The 13577-nt window shown below is 36.8% G+C and overlaps 2 protein-coding genes across 2 annotated transcripts in view; both read left to right on the top strand.

Moving 5' to 3' along the window:
• The window catches only part of pes (pescadillo), a 79776-nt gene extending 71334 nt beyond the window's left edge, over positions 1–8442 (top strand). The window contains exons 12-15 of the mRNA XM_051921475.1: positions 4566–4750; positions 4839–4963; positions 6413–6574; positions 6873–8442. Of these exons, the coding sequence (XP_051777435.1) occupies positions 4566–4750; positions 4839–4963; positions 6413–6574; positions 6873–6953 (553 nt within the window). The 3' untranslated portion in view covers positions 6954–8442. The remainder of the gene's footprint in view (positions 1–4565; positions 4751–4838; positions 4964–6412; positions 6575–6872) is intronic.
• Positions 8443–9183: 741 nt separating this feature from the next.
• Positions 9184–13577, top strand: part of gal3st1a (galactose-3-O-sulfotransferase 1a) — a 63632-nt gene continuing 59238 nt past the window's right edge. Inside the window, 1 exon segment of the mRNA XM_028825068.2 lies at positions 9184–9309. Coding sequence (XP_028680901.2) covers positions 9252–9309 — 58 coding nt within the window. The 5' untranslated portion in view covers positions 9184–9251.

Genomic DNA, 13577 nt, shown 5'->3' with positions numbered 1-13577 from the left:
TAGCCATGTACCTTCATCTCCAGATGTTGAGGGGATCAGCCATAGGTTCAGGATCAGGAGGGTCTGCTAAGTCACTACTGGAAGAGTCAGGCAGACAGATCCATTTGTTCTTGGGTGTGGGTTTTGATAGACTGTCACAGCAGTTTCTGCAGATGCGTTGACCTGACCTTAAATTGAGATTTGGGTGATCCTTTATTGCTATCTCAGGCATATCTCTTAAAGTACAGGTTATTGTCTTGAGATGACATTTGAAAGGGTCATAACAAGATCTCTGAGTTCAAACAACTTCTCTACTGAAGACATTGTGAAAATGTATGCTCCTGCAGCAAAGAGTGCTTTTAAATAACTACTGGAAGAATATGGAAAGGCCACACGTCTGAGAATTTTGTCATGAGTCCAACCGCTGGACTATCAGGGCTATTGTGATACTAATTGGAAAGATCACCAACCTTTATGCATTTTCAATCCATCCATCCATCCAGCTGTTCAATTTTTAATAATACTTTAAAGGATTAACCTAGTCGAGCCTTATTAGCCATTACCAGGAGTTGCATTTGAAATCAGCCATCACAAAATGGAAATGTGCTGCTCTATGACAAAGACTACTGAGATATAACAATTCATTTTATCTTCCCAGTGTGCCCGATTTCTAAAATGGCTTGACCTGTCCCAATGTTCATATTCAGTCTGCTAATGTGTAAATGCTAATGGCATGTATAAGATGGTGTAATAATGCTTCTGCGTGATTTTTTTAGTCCATACACATACACGATTATTTTCTAGTTTGTTTTTTCATCAGCACTGCATGCAAAAGTCCTGGTACCTTTTTAATCCTTTAAATTTACCCAATGTCTACTAGACATACAGTGAGGCAAAAAAGTATTTAGTCAGCCACCAATTGTGCAAGTTCTCCCACTTAAAAAGATGAGAGAGGCCTCTAATTTTCATCATAGGTATACCTCAACTATGAGAGACAAATTGAGAAAAAAAAATCCAGAAAATCCCATTGTCTGATTTTTAAAAAATTTATTTGCAAATTATGGTGGAAAATAAATATTTGGTCACCTACAAACAATCAAGGTTTCTGGCTCTCACAGACCTGTAACTTCTTCTGTAAGAGGCTCCTCTGTCCTCCACTCATTACCTGTATTAATGGCACCTGTTTGAACTCGTTATCAATATAAAAGACACCTGTCCACAACCTCAAACAGTCACACTCCAAACTCCACTATGGCCAAGACCAAAGAGCTGTCAAAGGACACCAGAAACAAAATTGTAGACCTGCACCAGGCTGGGAAGACTGAATCTGCAATAGGTAAGCAGCTTGGTGTGAAGAAAGCAACTGTGGGAGCAATTATTAGAAAATGGAAGACATACAAGACCACTGATAATCTCCCTTGATCTGGGGCTCCATGCAAGATCTCACCCCGTGGGGTCAAAATGATCACAAGAACGGTGAGCAAAAATCCCAGAACCACACAGGGGGACCTAGTGAATGACCTGCAGAGAGCTGGGACCAAAGTAACAAAGCCTACCATCAGTAACACACTACGCCGCCAGGGACTCAAATCCTGCAGTGCCAGACGTGTCCCCCTGCTTAAGCCAGTACATGTGCAGGCCTGTCTGAAGTTTGCTAGAGAGCATTTGGATGATCCAGAAGAGGATTAGGAGAATGTCATATGGTCAGATGAAAAAAACTCTACTCCTCGTGTTTGGAGGAGAAAGAATGCTGAGTTGCATCCAAAGAACACCATATCTACTGCAAAGCATGGGGGCGGAAACATCATGCTTTGGGGCTGTTTTTCTGTAAAGGGACCAGGACGACTGATCTGTGTAAAGGAAAGAATGAATGAGGCTATGTATCATCAGATTTTGAGTGAAAACCTCCTTCCATCAGCAAGGGCATTGAAGATGAAACGTGGCTGGGTCTTTCAGCATGACAATGATCCCAAACACACCGCCCGGATAACGAAGGAGTGGCTTCGTAAGAAGCATTTCAAGGTCCTGGAGTGGCCTAGCCAGTCTCCAGATCTCAACTCCATAGAAAATCTTTGGAGGGAGTTGAAAATCCGTGCTGCCCAGCGACATCCCCAAAACATCACTGCTCTAGAGGAGATCTGCATGGAGGAATGGGCCAAAATACCAGCAACAGTGTGTGAAAACCTTATGAAGACTTACAGAAAACGTTTGACCTCTGTCATTGCCAACAAAGGGTATATAACAAAGTATTGAGATGAACTTTTGTTATTGACCAAATACTTTTTTTCCACCATAATTTGCAAATAAATTCTTCAAAAATCAGACAATGTGATTTTCTGGATTTTTTTTCTCATTTTGTCTCTCATAGTTGTGGTATACCTATGATGAAAATTAGAGGCCTCTCTCATCTTTTTAAGTGGGAGAACTTGCACAATTGGTGGCTGACTAAATACTTTTTTGCCCCACTGTACAGGTAACTGAGATGCCTAACTTTACGCCCTTGAAAAATTGTCTGTGTGGTGAATCCTTCCTGTAGGTCTTTACTCCATTTTGCAGGTAAAAGATACTATCCATATTACTAACCGAGAATAAACCGGATATGGACGCAGGTACAAGGCGATGGGACCATGAGACGTACTGCGCAGGCGCGCGTCTCATACACCGCAAGCGAAGTCTTATCCACTGTGAACGAAGGAGTCACGGCCCAAGAACGAAAGAGCTCAACTAATGTGAATGAGAAATGAAGCAAGAACGTGCCCATAGCTAACGCCTAATGACACAGCCACACACAAAAGAGGATTCTGCGCTGCACCCCAGAGTCAACCGTGAGAGGCTACGGAAGCCCCACAGGTCCACAAAGCGCAGGCGTCACCGCCTTAATGTGAGTGGCACTACTGCGGAGTGAAGGCGCAGGCGTCACCTCCATATTGTGAGTGGCACTACTGCGGAGTGAAGTTAGGAATAATGTGCTGCTTGGGATTGTACAAACCGCAGAACGCTTTACACCAAATTCAAACACAATACAGCTCAACGATACAAACACGAGCCCGCCTGGATAGAATCAATGAACGCAGGCGCCTACAACGCGCGTCTGAAATGCCGCGGGCACGGCTCCAAAATGAACGAGCTCGACTAATGTATTTCAGGATGCCCAACGCCGGGTGTAGGCGAGCGAAGCGAGCAGGGGGCGGAGCCCCCTTGTAGTGTTTCTAGTACAAAACTTCTACTGATTGATGCTTGAAAAATAATTATAATTAAGATATACTCTGTGTCTAATTTTAACTATCTAAATAATGTAAATATTGCTGCATCATCATGTGTGTTCTATACCCTGAACTATTTGTCATGTTGCTGAAAGAGGCCACTGCCATCAGAGAATACCATTGTCATGAAGGGGTGTACGTGGTCTGCAACAATCTTTAGATAGTTTACATAGGTGGTACTTGTCAAAGTAACATTCACATGAATGTCATGACCCTAGGGTTTCTCAACCGAACATTGTCCAAGCATCACACTGCCTATAACGGTTTGCCCTCTTCCCATAGTGCTTTCTGCTGCAGTTTCTTCCCCAGATGAATAACGCACACACCCACCTGTCCACATAGTCTAAAAGAAAATGTCATTCAATAGACCAGGCCACTTTCTTCCACTGCATCATGTTCCACTTCTGATGCTCATGTGCCCATTGCAGGTGCTTTCAGTGGTGAACAGGGGTGAGCATGAGCTCTCTTAACTATTCTTCGGCTATGCAGCCCCAAACATAGCAAGCTGTGATGCCCTGTGTATTCTTGCACATTTCACTCATGGCCAGCATTAAGTTTAACATCAGTTTGTGCTACAGTAGCTTGTCAAACCAGCTAGCTTTGGCTCCCCACACAAGAATAAGCCTTGGCCACCCTTGACCCAGTCTCTGGTTCATTGGTTTTCCTTCCTTGGAGCATGTTTGGTAGATACTAACCACTGCATACCAGGAACACCCGCAAGTCCTGCCATTTTGGAGATGTTTTGACCGAGTCGTCTAGCCAACACAATCGGGCCATTGTTGAAGTTGTTCAGATCATTGCACTTGCCCCATTTTTCCTGCTTCCAACACATTATCTTCAATTTCTATTTATTTTCTGCCCCCCTCATAACAGATGCCATTGTAACGATCTAGTCAATGTTAATCAATTCTAACCGTTGAGAGTTTTTAGTGTTATGGATGATTGGTGTATAAAACTACATTTTATAAAATAATTACCAAAATGGAGATGCAGCGTTACATAAAACAAACTTTACTTTCTTAAATACATTTGTTTTTCATATTAAGTTCTCTGGGAACCTTCCATTTCTTGTCCATTTAAAAGTTTAACAAGGTAGTTATCTTTACTATTCCATTCAACAGTCTTTGTACTGCTCAGGACATAATGCTGGCTGCATTGGCTTTCATCTCTATGCTCTATGCCCATGCCCCTGTATTCAATTTTGTAGGTGTGTGAAATTATATTTTCTGCTTTTGTTGTTTGCTGTTTAGTGTTCTTTACATTGGCACTGGAGGCTGCTAACCATATATTTTTCATAGGAGTACCAAAAATTGTATTTTTCAGATATTATATCCAGCCTCAGTGGATATATGACTCTGTCAATGCTAGACTCCTTCTCCCAGTGGAAGACTATTTTTTGGGTGTAACACTGCCCCCTCATCTGTCTCCATTTGTGGAAGAAAAAGAAGGAGATTACATACCTCCCGAAAAACTGAAAATAATGGCCTTGCAAAGGGGAGAGAAGCCAGGTATGTAAACTGAATTTCTTTTTACACCTTTCATTTAATGAATAAAACAAGTACTTTTTATTTTTAAACGTTTACCTTGTTTTCTTAGATGAACTAAACAAAGAAGACAGCGATGATGAATCCAGTTCTGAAGAGGAAGCTATAGACACAGATGGCAATGAAGCACAGGAGAAGAATCGTAGACAACCTGTACATAAAGAAGTGAATGTCAAGGTATATATGCCTAATGCATTATCTTTAGTACACACAATTCATTCCACACTTATTGGGTTGTAGAAAAAATTACCTTAATCTCACACTGAAAAAATGAGAGAAGTGTAACCTGTAATTGAAGTAAATTTATTCTGAGAAAAAATAATCCCTTATAAAGAAATAACTATTTTCAATAAAACATGCGCAATGATTATTTGCACCCCTAGAAATTGTTATAAATAAAGTGCAACTAAAGCATATTTTCCATTGATATCTGACTTTTAAGTTAATCATGCTATGTAGAAACATTCCATGCAGTGATCCGGTTTCACTGGGGTGTAAATATGAGGTGTCATAGGCCAATAGGCATTGGTGAATGAATATGGGAAAGATAAGAATGCACAATTCAAACGAGGGAAAAGTGTGTTGACCTTCATAATTCGGGAATGGCTATTTAAAAAAAAAAAAAAATTGCTACTTGCCTGAAAATGCCCATATCTACAGTTAGGGCAATAATTAAAAAGTTTTCACACAAACTGGAACTGTTGCCTTTAGCTAAAATTACTATGTAAATGAAGATCAAATCTTCATATGTCCTTCTTTCTTTTTACTTGACTACATTCTCAAAACATATGTAATCATTGATTGCTAAAGCCACTGACAGCCCAAAGTACCACTGTCTACTACACTACTTTTTCTGTTTCAGTGATTCCCTGTGAACAAAGCCATTCCAGCGTATGTGTGAAACTTATTCTTAACCATTTTCAGTCATTGCCCTTGTGTCCTTGTTAAAGAAGTAATTTCATAGTAACAACTGAAATCCACTGAATTCCCTTAATTTTGAACAGTTTTATTATGTGCCACCTCTTAATCTCCATTTACATAAATACTTACATACATACTTACAGCTCAGATCTACAATCAATCTTAATGCTCTTCCCTATACTTTTTAGCACTGCTATGCTTGTTTTGTGATGTGGAGACCAAAATTGCATACATTATTCCAGATAAGACACCATGAGTACATTATAGTTTAAACATTGTCTCACCTGACCGATAACCTGTTTATTGTTCTATTTAACATTCTGTTAGCCATCTTGCTTTGCTAAAATACTTCTTCTGTTATTTGTGCAGATTATTTTTATATGCATTGTCTGTTTCTTATTAATCAGGTTACCCAATAATTTTAGACCTGCTATGCTTTAATTTGCGTTATTCAGCTGCAACGGGTTTATTGTGTAAATTGATATATTTTGCTTCTTCACCATATAATGATTTAATGTCAGATGATATTTGATTTAGTTAGGCATTTTAGATTTTACACTTGTATGCATACAGGTTACTCGAACATGGAAAATTTAAAAATTTCTCAGGTTTACTTTTTTTTAAGAATTGTTTGTCATGGTGTGGGTTATTTTTGTGTGTGTGTATTTTTTGCTGACCATATACTTTCTCTCTCCCCCCACCCAGAAACTTCCAGTCAAAGTAACTGCTGGAAAAGTCCGCGTACAGAAGGTGAATGTAAATCAGGAGAAAGCTGAGGAGAAGCGTTTAGCTATCATGATGATGAAAAAGAGGGAAAAATATCTCTATGATAAGATCATGTTTGGGAAGAAAAGAAAAGTCCGCGAGGTTAGTTTTCTACATTTTAGTTTTTATTAAAATGAATTGCTTTTAAAAATTAATCATTCGGAGTATTGTTCAAGTGGGACTATGACTTAGGCAGTTATTTCAGATACTGCTTTAACCATGACTCATTGATTTTTTTTGTTTTGTTTTTGTTTTTTACAAAACAATTCTTTTATACATTTTAATTACAAGCTCTAAACCCCAAAGTCACTGTTTGTAAAATGCAGAAAATAATATAGCTCTTCTGGAGTGTTAAATAATGTTGGATTAACAAATACATTGTCATCTTTTTATTTTATAGGTGAACAAACTTGCAGCCAAAAGAAAAGCTCATGAGGAAACCATGAAGGCAATTAAAAAGAAAAAGAAATCCCAAAAGTGACGGCACAGCAAAATCATTTAGATAGGACTTGCAGGTCAGCATCATGCTGAGCATTTTCTTGCCACTGTTGTCACCTCCTCAAATAGTGAAAACAAATGCCTCATTTCAGTCACTATATGTGGCTGCCATCAGATATCTTGCTGTACCTTATGGAATTTTTAAGAGCTGAAGTTTTTCATTTGGGATATCTTAACTCTATACTCCGTTATATAAGATACGGTGCACACTATGAATTTGCCCAACTTCTGGCAACTGCAATCTATCCAGACACTTTTTTTTTTTGTGACAATGCAGCTAGAATGTTACGCTCCAAAGAAATGAGTAATAGAAGTTCAGAGGTTATTGTCATACCCCAAGTATTTTAGTTCTAACTTTAATTACTTTTACCCAAGTTACTCCTTGTAAATAGTTACAAAAGCAAATTTCAATAATTGGCATATCCTGGCAATTAGTAAACTAATTAGTGGATGGCACTTGTATGGTGAAAAAAAATAAATAAATAATGGGGCTATCCTAAATTTCTTGTTTGAATTTTTCAAATATATTCATTGACGTGTCATTCTTAAATAACTAATTACCGGATTACGATATGTGAACTTTTTCATGTACACATACACAAGTGCTATTTCTAATGATCAAAATCTCAGTTGGTTTGTGTTTTTATTAATTTTCCCAGAAGCAGTAATTTGAGGGATATGTAAAACCTTGTTTTGTCTTATTCTGTCAAATGTGCTGCCATTTAACTTCAATGTAGCTTCATGTTTGCATTGTTTTTGAGCCCATATAACTTTTATCTGGCTGTAGTGCTTTACATGATATATTGGTGTGTAGGCGTAATAAAGATACAAATTTAGATAGTAAAGTTATATTTTTTCCATTTTTCCCATATGGCAAAGTTATTAAAAATACATAAGTAAGAAAGCAAGTACAAATTAAAGAAATCTTGAAAGTCTGTCAGTTTTTGCAAGGATAATATTAGCATAACTAAAAGTATTTTGCCACTGTCTTTTTTTCATTCAGCCTAAAATGACAAAAAAAGTGAAATAGTAGCTTCAAATGTAAACACGCTGTTGTTAAATTGTAATTATTTTTATATTCTGAATTTATTTTGATGATATTGTTATGCCTACTATCCCTTATGTATTACTTCCAACTACTCAAGACATGAACACAATTTTTTATGGGATAATCGGTGGGTGATCGATTCATGTAGTGCCATCTAGGACTTAATGGCGAAGTCGGTTCATGTTCTCATTTCGGCCCATTGAAATAAACATACTTGCAGTGAATCATTGCCTTTAAAAGATTTACTCAGTTCTAAAACAAATGTGCCTGTTAGTGTATACCATGTTTAATTTGAGGAATTTAATCTTACTGTGTACATGGAGGCACATCATTTTAAAATCTTTCACTAACCTGAGTAAATTATTTATTTTTATTTTATTGGGATTCTTTTTATTACTTACATTAAAAAAGTGATTGTAATCTAGTTTTTTGTGTTTTATTTTTTTCTGTGCTATTCAATACTGGAACTGTGCATCTGTTTATGTACTAAAATAAGAGACCACATGTCCTTTCTCTGGGATGTTTCTGTACTCTGGTGCCTTCTGAGACGTGCCGGGGTTGTGCAGGTTCAGAGCCAAGATAGGGGCTCATTAAATGCCACCTCTGAAATTTAGACTGCTGCAACATTTTGATGAAAACAGACCCCTTCGTTCTCTAGAGATTGACACACACTGTCACTGTTCACTAAGGGTAAGGGGGGTGGGGGTGGAGGGGTGGATGCAATTGAATACAATTGGTCTGTGTTTGAATCAGGGAAAAAAATGCACTCCATCATTACAAAGAGCAGCTTTTCCAGAGTGAAACTGGAGCTCTACCTCATCCTTTTGGATTTTGCTATATCAAATTCACCTTATGGAATTGTCACTGTTATAGTGTTTTTGTTCTTAATAATGAGTCCATATTCATGTTCCTGGTGTAGGGTATGCTTTTTCATTATATGCTTGTGATTAATGGCAAGCCTTTGCTTCTTCGGCTAGTCAGACGAGTTTTTTTTTTTTTCCCCCCCTCAAAAAAGGATGTAAACTTCCTTTGTTAGTGAATTTTATGGATGCATATTTTAAACGATGTCGTCATGGGATTGGATCATCAAGTGCTGACAGGTTGGAGTCACAAAGTAAGAACTTTTTCCATGCCTGAAACTTTACTCGTATAAGTCTGTGTTGTTTACCAGACTTGTGAATCGCATTGGGCAATGATAATTTCATAGGATGAACTTTGTGCTTTGCATATAGCATGAATTTTTGGTTAAACTGGAATTTCCACGTACTGTACAATTTTTTACAGCTTAAAGGTAAGACTTTTTTTTTTTTTAATGTTGGTGTCAAAAGATTTTTGTTTTAACATTTAACTTCAGCCTTCCTTTTGCATAAGGCAATATGGATTTGTTTGAATGTGTTCCGATTCATTTACAGCTCACACTTTTTTAGTCATCAGTTGTGACTGCTACTTTAATGTGTTTCTTTAAATAATTTAACAGAATACAGAATAACGTTTGAGATGTAATGGGGTCTAATTCTGTTACTTAATTCTTTGAAAGCCTACCCCACAGCTCCTTGGTTTGTAGCATCTGTTTCTCTTATTCAATATGGCCTTTTATTCAATGCACACATTCCGGACATTTTTACCTTACTTTCTGCCCATTTTGTGCATAACTCTGGGTAAGTAAGAGAATCAACAAAAGCCTCTATGTTGCAGTAGCTGTCCCCAGAATAACCCCCACCCACTTTATATTTCACATTCTTCTTGTGGCATAAATTGCATTAACATCATCTTGGATATGAAAGAGGTTTGTACTTGGCTAAAATACATTGCTTACAGAGTTAGTTTCTAAGAGGTGACTGTTACATGCTGGACGAAGTTTAAAATGTTACTTCACTGCTGTTAGCCTAAAACAAAACATACTCTTCATTCTGTGTCCAGCTGCAAGGTCTTGTTGCTGGCCGTTGTGCTGCAGTAAGGATAAGGGCCAATTACTGCTTGGATTATTTGTTGTTGCAGCTTTCACCATGAACACATTGTATAAGAGAGAGGCATGAGAAATAAGGGTAAAGCATAATGAGTCACCAGATTTTTCACTTTCTCTTCAATAGTCCTCTTTTAGAAACAGAAGAATATGTTCGATAGCAGATTCAATTCCAAAATACCCTGAGGAAAACTGAAAAAATGTACACTTTACTGTGGAAGGGCAGGTTCTTTCTTTATTTGAAAAAGACTTGTGCATAGAATCATTGTGTTTTTAGGTAATGCTTTTTTTCCCCCCACTGCATCTCCGTTTTATTTTGTTTACATGACACTTAAGACTCGTCATTTTTTACTCTAAAGTCTGCATTACCTTTTTTTTTTTTTCTTTTTTTTCCCATGCATTTTAGTTATGTCCTGGAAAAACAGTCTTTCTTTCAAAACAATCTTTCCCCTTCTGAATTACAGATAGTGCAGGTTTTGTTTTTATTTTAATGCCAATAACATTTAAAGAAAAAGTTCTGCAAATCTTATTTTTCCTTTGTTTTTTTTTTCTTCTGCAATCTTAAATCTTAATTACCCCTGTTCATTAGCAAATATTTTAAACATCAGGTGTGATTAAGGCATGCCTAAAATTGGTAATATTTTTTTTTACCTGTGTGTGTGTGTTAATCCATAGTGCTGTTGCTTGAGTAGTCAATTTTCTAAAAATTGAATAAAACTAAGGACAAAGGGAATAATACTATGACAGGGTAAAAAGGTATATAATACACCACTTAACTAATCTGAATGTAACACACAAGGTTGCATGCAATTTATATTTTGAAGCAATAAATATGTGCTATGCTGACACAGTTACCACATTTTACTGATTTCAGTATGAAATCAAGTAAAGGCAAGCATTTGGGTATTTTATGCTTGTTAAAGCAATAATAAAAATAACATTTGTTTCAGGCAGTTCTTGCATAGCACTGAGTTGATAATCAGTTCAGAGTGTAAAGGCAGAAATAACAGATTTAGAATAGCAAACTGGTTTATATGATCTTTATTGACACATGATTTGCACTAAACTATAATATGAATACAAATCTGTGTTAAGCAAACAGTAAGCTGAAAGTATCTTGTTACAGTGTGCCTAGTTTACATGAGTCAGACTAATCAAGTTTCTGTTTTTAAGGACAAGCATAGTAATACAACCTATCTAACTTCTTGAATACAACTGAGTGAAAATGAATGGATAGATAGATAGATACTTTTATTAATCCCAATGGGAAATTCACATTTTCCAGCAGCAGCATACTGATACAATAAATAATATTAAAGAATGATAATAATGCAGGTGAAAAGACAATAACTGTGTATAATGTTAAATGTTAACGTTTACCCCCCTGGGTGGAATTGAAGAGTCGCATAGTTTGGGGGAGTATAAATATAAAGTATATTTTGTAAAGAATATGTTGTGGTGGTAGCATATTAAGAGAAAAGAATAACAGTTCCAGCTCTGATGCTGACATAGTTCTTTTAGAATTGTAATGATACTTCTGTAAATTTAAGTATTGAAACATTGTGTTGAAAGCTGCATTTAAATCTAAACACGTAGTAACATCGCTGACTGTGCTGTGGCCAGTGTGAATGTGAGAATAAAGCTTTTCAGATAAGTTGTAGTATTTAAGATAACATAAAAATTAGGAGGGTACTAAAAAAAAGTCAAAAATGAATGAGTGCTGCAAAAATATTAAGTTTTTTTTGTACTTTTTTGGCTGCAGGTATAAGGTGTGAGAGGAGATATGATTGATATGATATAGGAGTTTGATTCTAGAAATTAATTTCCTGCTGTTTTAAATGTAATAAGGAGATAGCAAACCAAGAATGATACAGTTTAACCCTGCCAATGTTGTCAGGATTACTAATATAAACTAATAATTTTCATATTGCTAACTTGGGAAGCAAGTCTTTCTGCATCACTTAAGAATAGTAATTATTTAATGCATATTAGTAAGTGTGCATTGGGGCATTTTATAATTAAATAAAGTCCTACATTGTTAAGCAAGAATAAATCGGCAATCTAGCATTGTCCTAGGCACAGGCGGTGGCGAGATGACCTTTTTTTTTAAATCCATCATTGATTTTGAGTCCCCACAGATCAGTTTTGATTAATTTATACTTTTCAAGTAATTCTGTATTACAAGAGCACACAATTTGGTTTCAAAAATGTAAATGCTTGTAGATTGATGCTGAATCAGTTACATCTTACAAGTACATGCAACAACCACTGTTTATTCCCAACGGAAAGAAAAACTCAATACTATAGTCAAAACGGTATTTTCTGCTGTCAGATGAGAGTCCCTTTATCTGTCTATTAACTTTGACTGCTGCCCTTTAATGTTCACTTAAAGATTAGGCTCCTACAGATGGAAGGCTGATGCTGCTTATTTTTTTGTTGTAAACCAAGCTATTGAAATGGCGTAGGTTCATTAATCAGCTGGGTTCACAGATTACGGTAAAGCTTTGGTTTTATAGTCAAATTGTTTAAGGACTGGAGAGAAGTTGGTCCAGTTCACTATATTCTCACTATGGCCCTCATTTTTTCCACTTGTCCAGATGATCTAAATGCATGAACTAACTCCTTTGCTCTTCTGTCTCATCCTGGAACAAAAGAATCAAATAGACTTGTAGGTTTACTGAATGCTAGTGTGTGGCAATGAAGCATTCTCAGGTCTCGTATCAGGCCTGAAAACACCTGCCATTAATCTGCTCCAACTGCCCAGACACTATTGAATCAAACAGAAAATACTGTTTAAACGTGAGAGCCCCTGTTCAGAAGACAATTCTGTAACTGCCCTGTGCCTACCTTGAAAGAGCATATTAACCATGTTGTTTCTAAATGGTGCCAACTCCAGTCCTCACCTGTTACTTGTATAAGCCCATTGTAAGCAAGGAGGGAAAAAACTAAGCAGAATACAGTCATATGCTGCATTTATTAAATACTGATGCAACTCATTGACAAATCTCAGGTGGAAATCAAGACAACAGACACCCTAAAAATCATACAAATATAAAGGAAAAAAAAAACCCTTGTCAAATCATATGCGCAGAACAGTTCACATTGTAATCTTAGCTGAAACAAGAGTTGGCCATTGAAAACAAATGTGGATGTCAACAAATTCAAACATACCACAATATAAACAGACTTTTAAAAAATTCTTACTGATGCACCGTTGAATGATTAACTAATGTAGTTAAAATTCATTCTTATTCCCCAAAGAACTTGCATCGTAATCTGTAGCACCAATTAATTAACCTAACTTGTTGCAAACATGGACACACAGGGGCAAGTTTGGGTGGGTGGTCGTGTGAATTCTAGTGACTGGGCTGTGATAAGAACCCAAGAATTCTGGAGCATGATGCGCTCATTAGAAAACTTAATAGAAACAAATGACCATGTGTTAAGCTGCAGTGAATGTCAAGAAAAGAATTTTTATTGGGGAGGGGGGTCTTGTCTTTCTAAAATAAAGTACTAGAATTGATACCGTAGAATAAACAAAATAATTACTGGTGTACCAGTATGTACGTACGTCCATCCGTCTTCCATATGGTAAT

This window comes from Erpetoichthys calabaricus, chromosome 18, assembly GCF_900747795.2.
Source record: "Erpetoichthys calabaricus chromosome 18, fErpCal1.3, whole genome shotgun sequence".
Classification (NCBI taxonomy): domain Eukaryota; kingdom Metazoa; phylum Chordata; class Cladistia; order Polypteriformes; family Polypteridae; genus Erpetoichthys; species Erpetoichthys calabaricus.
This window is presented reverse-complemented; position numbering and strand designations above follow the sequence as displayed.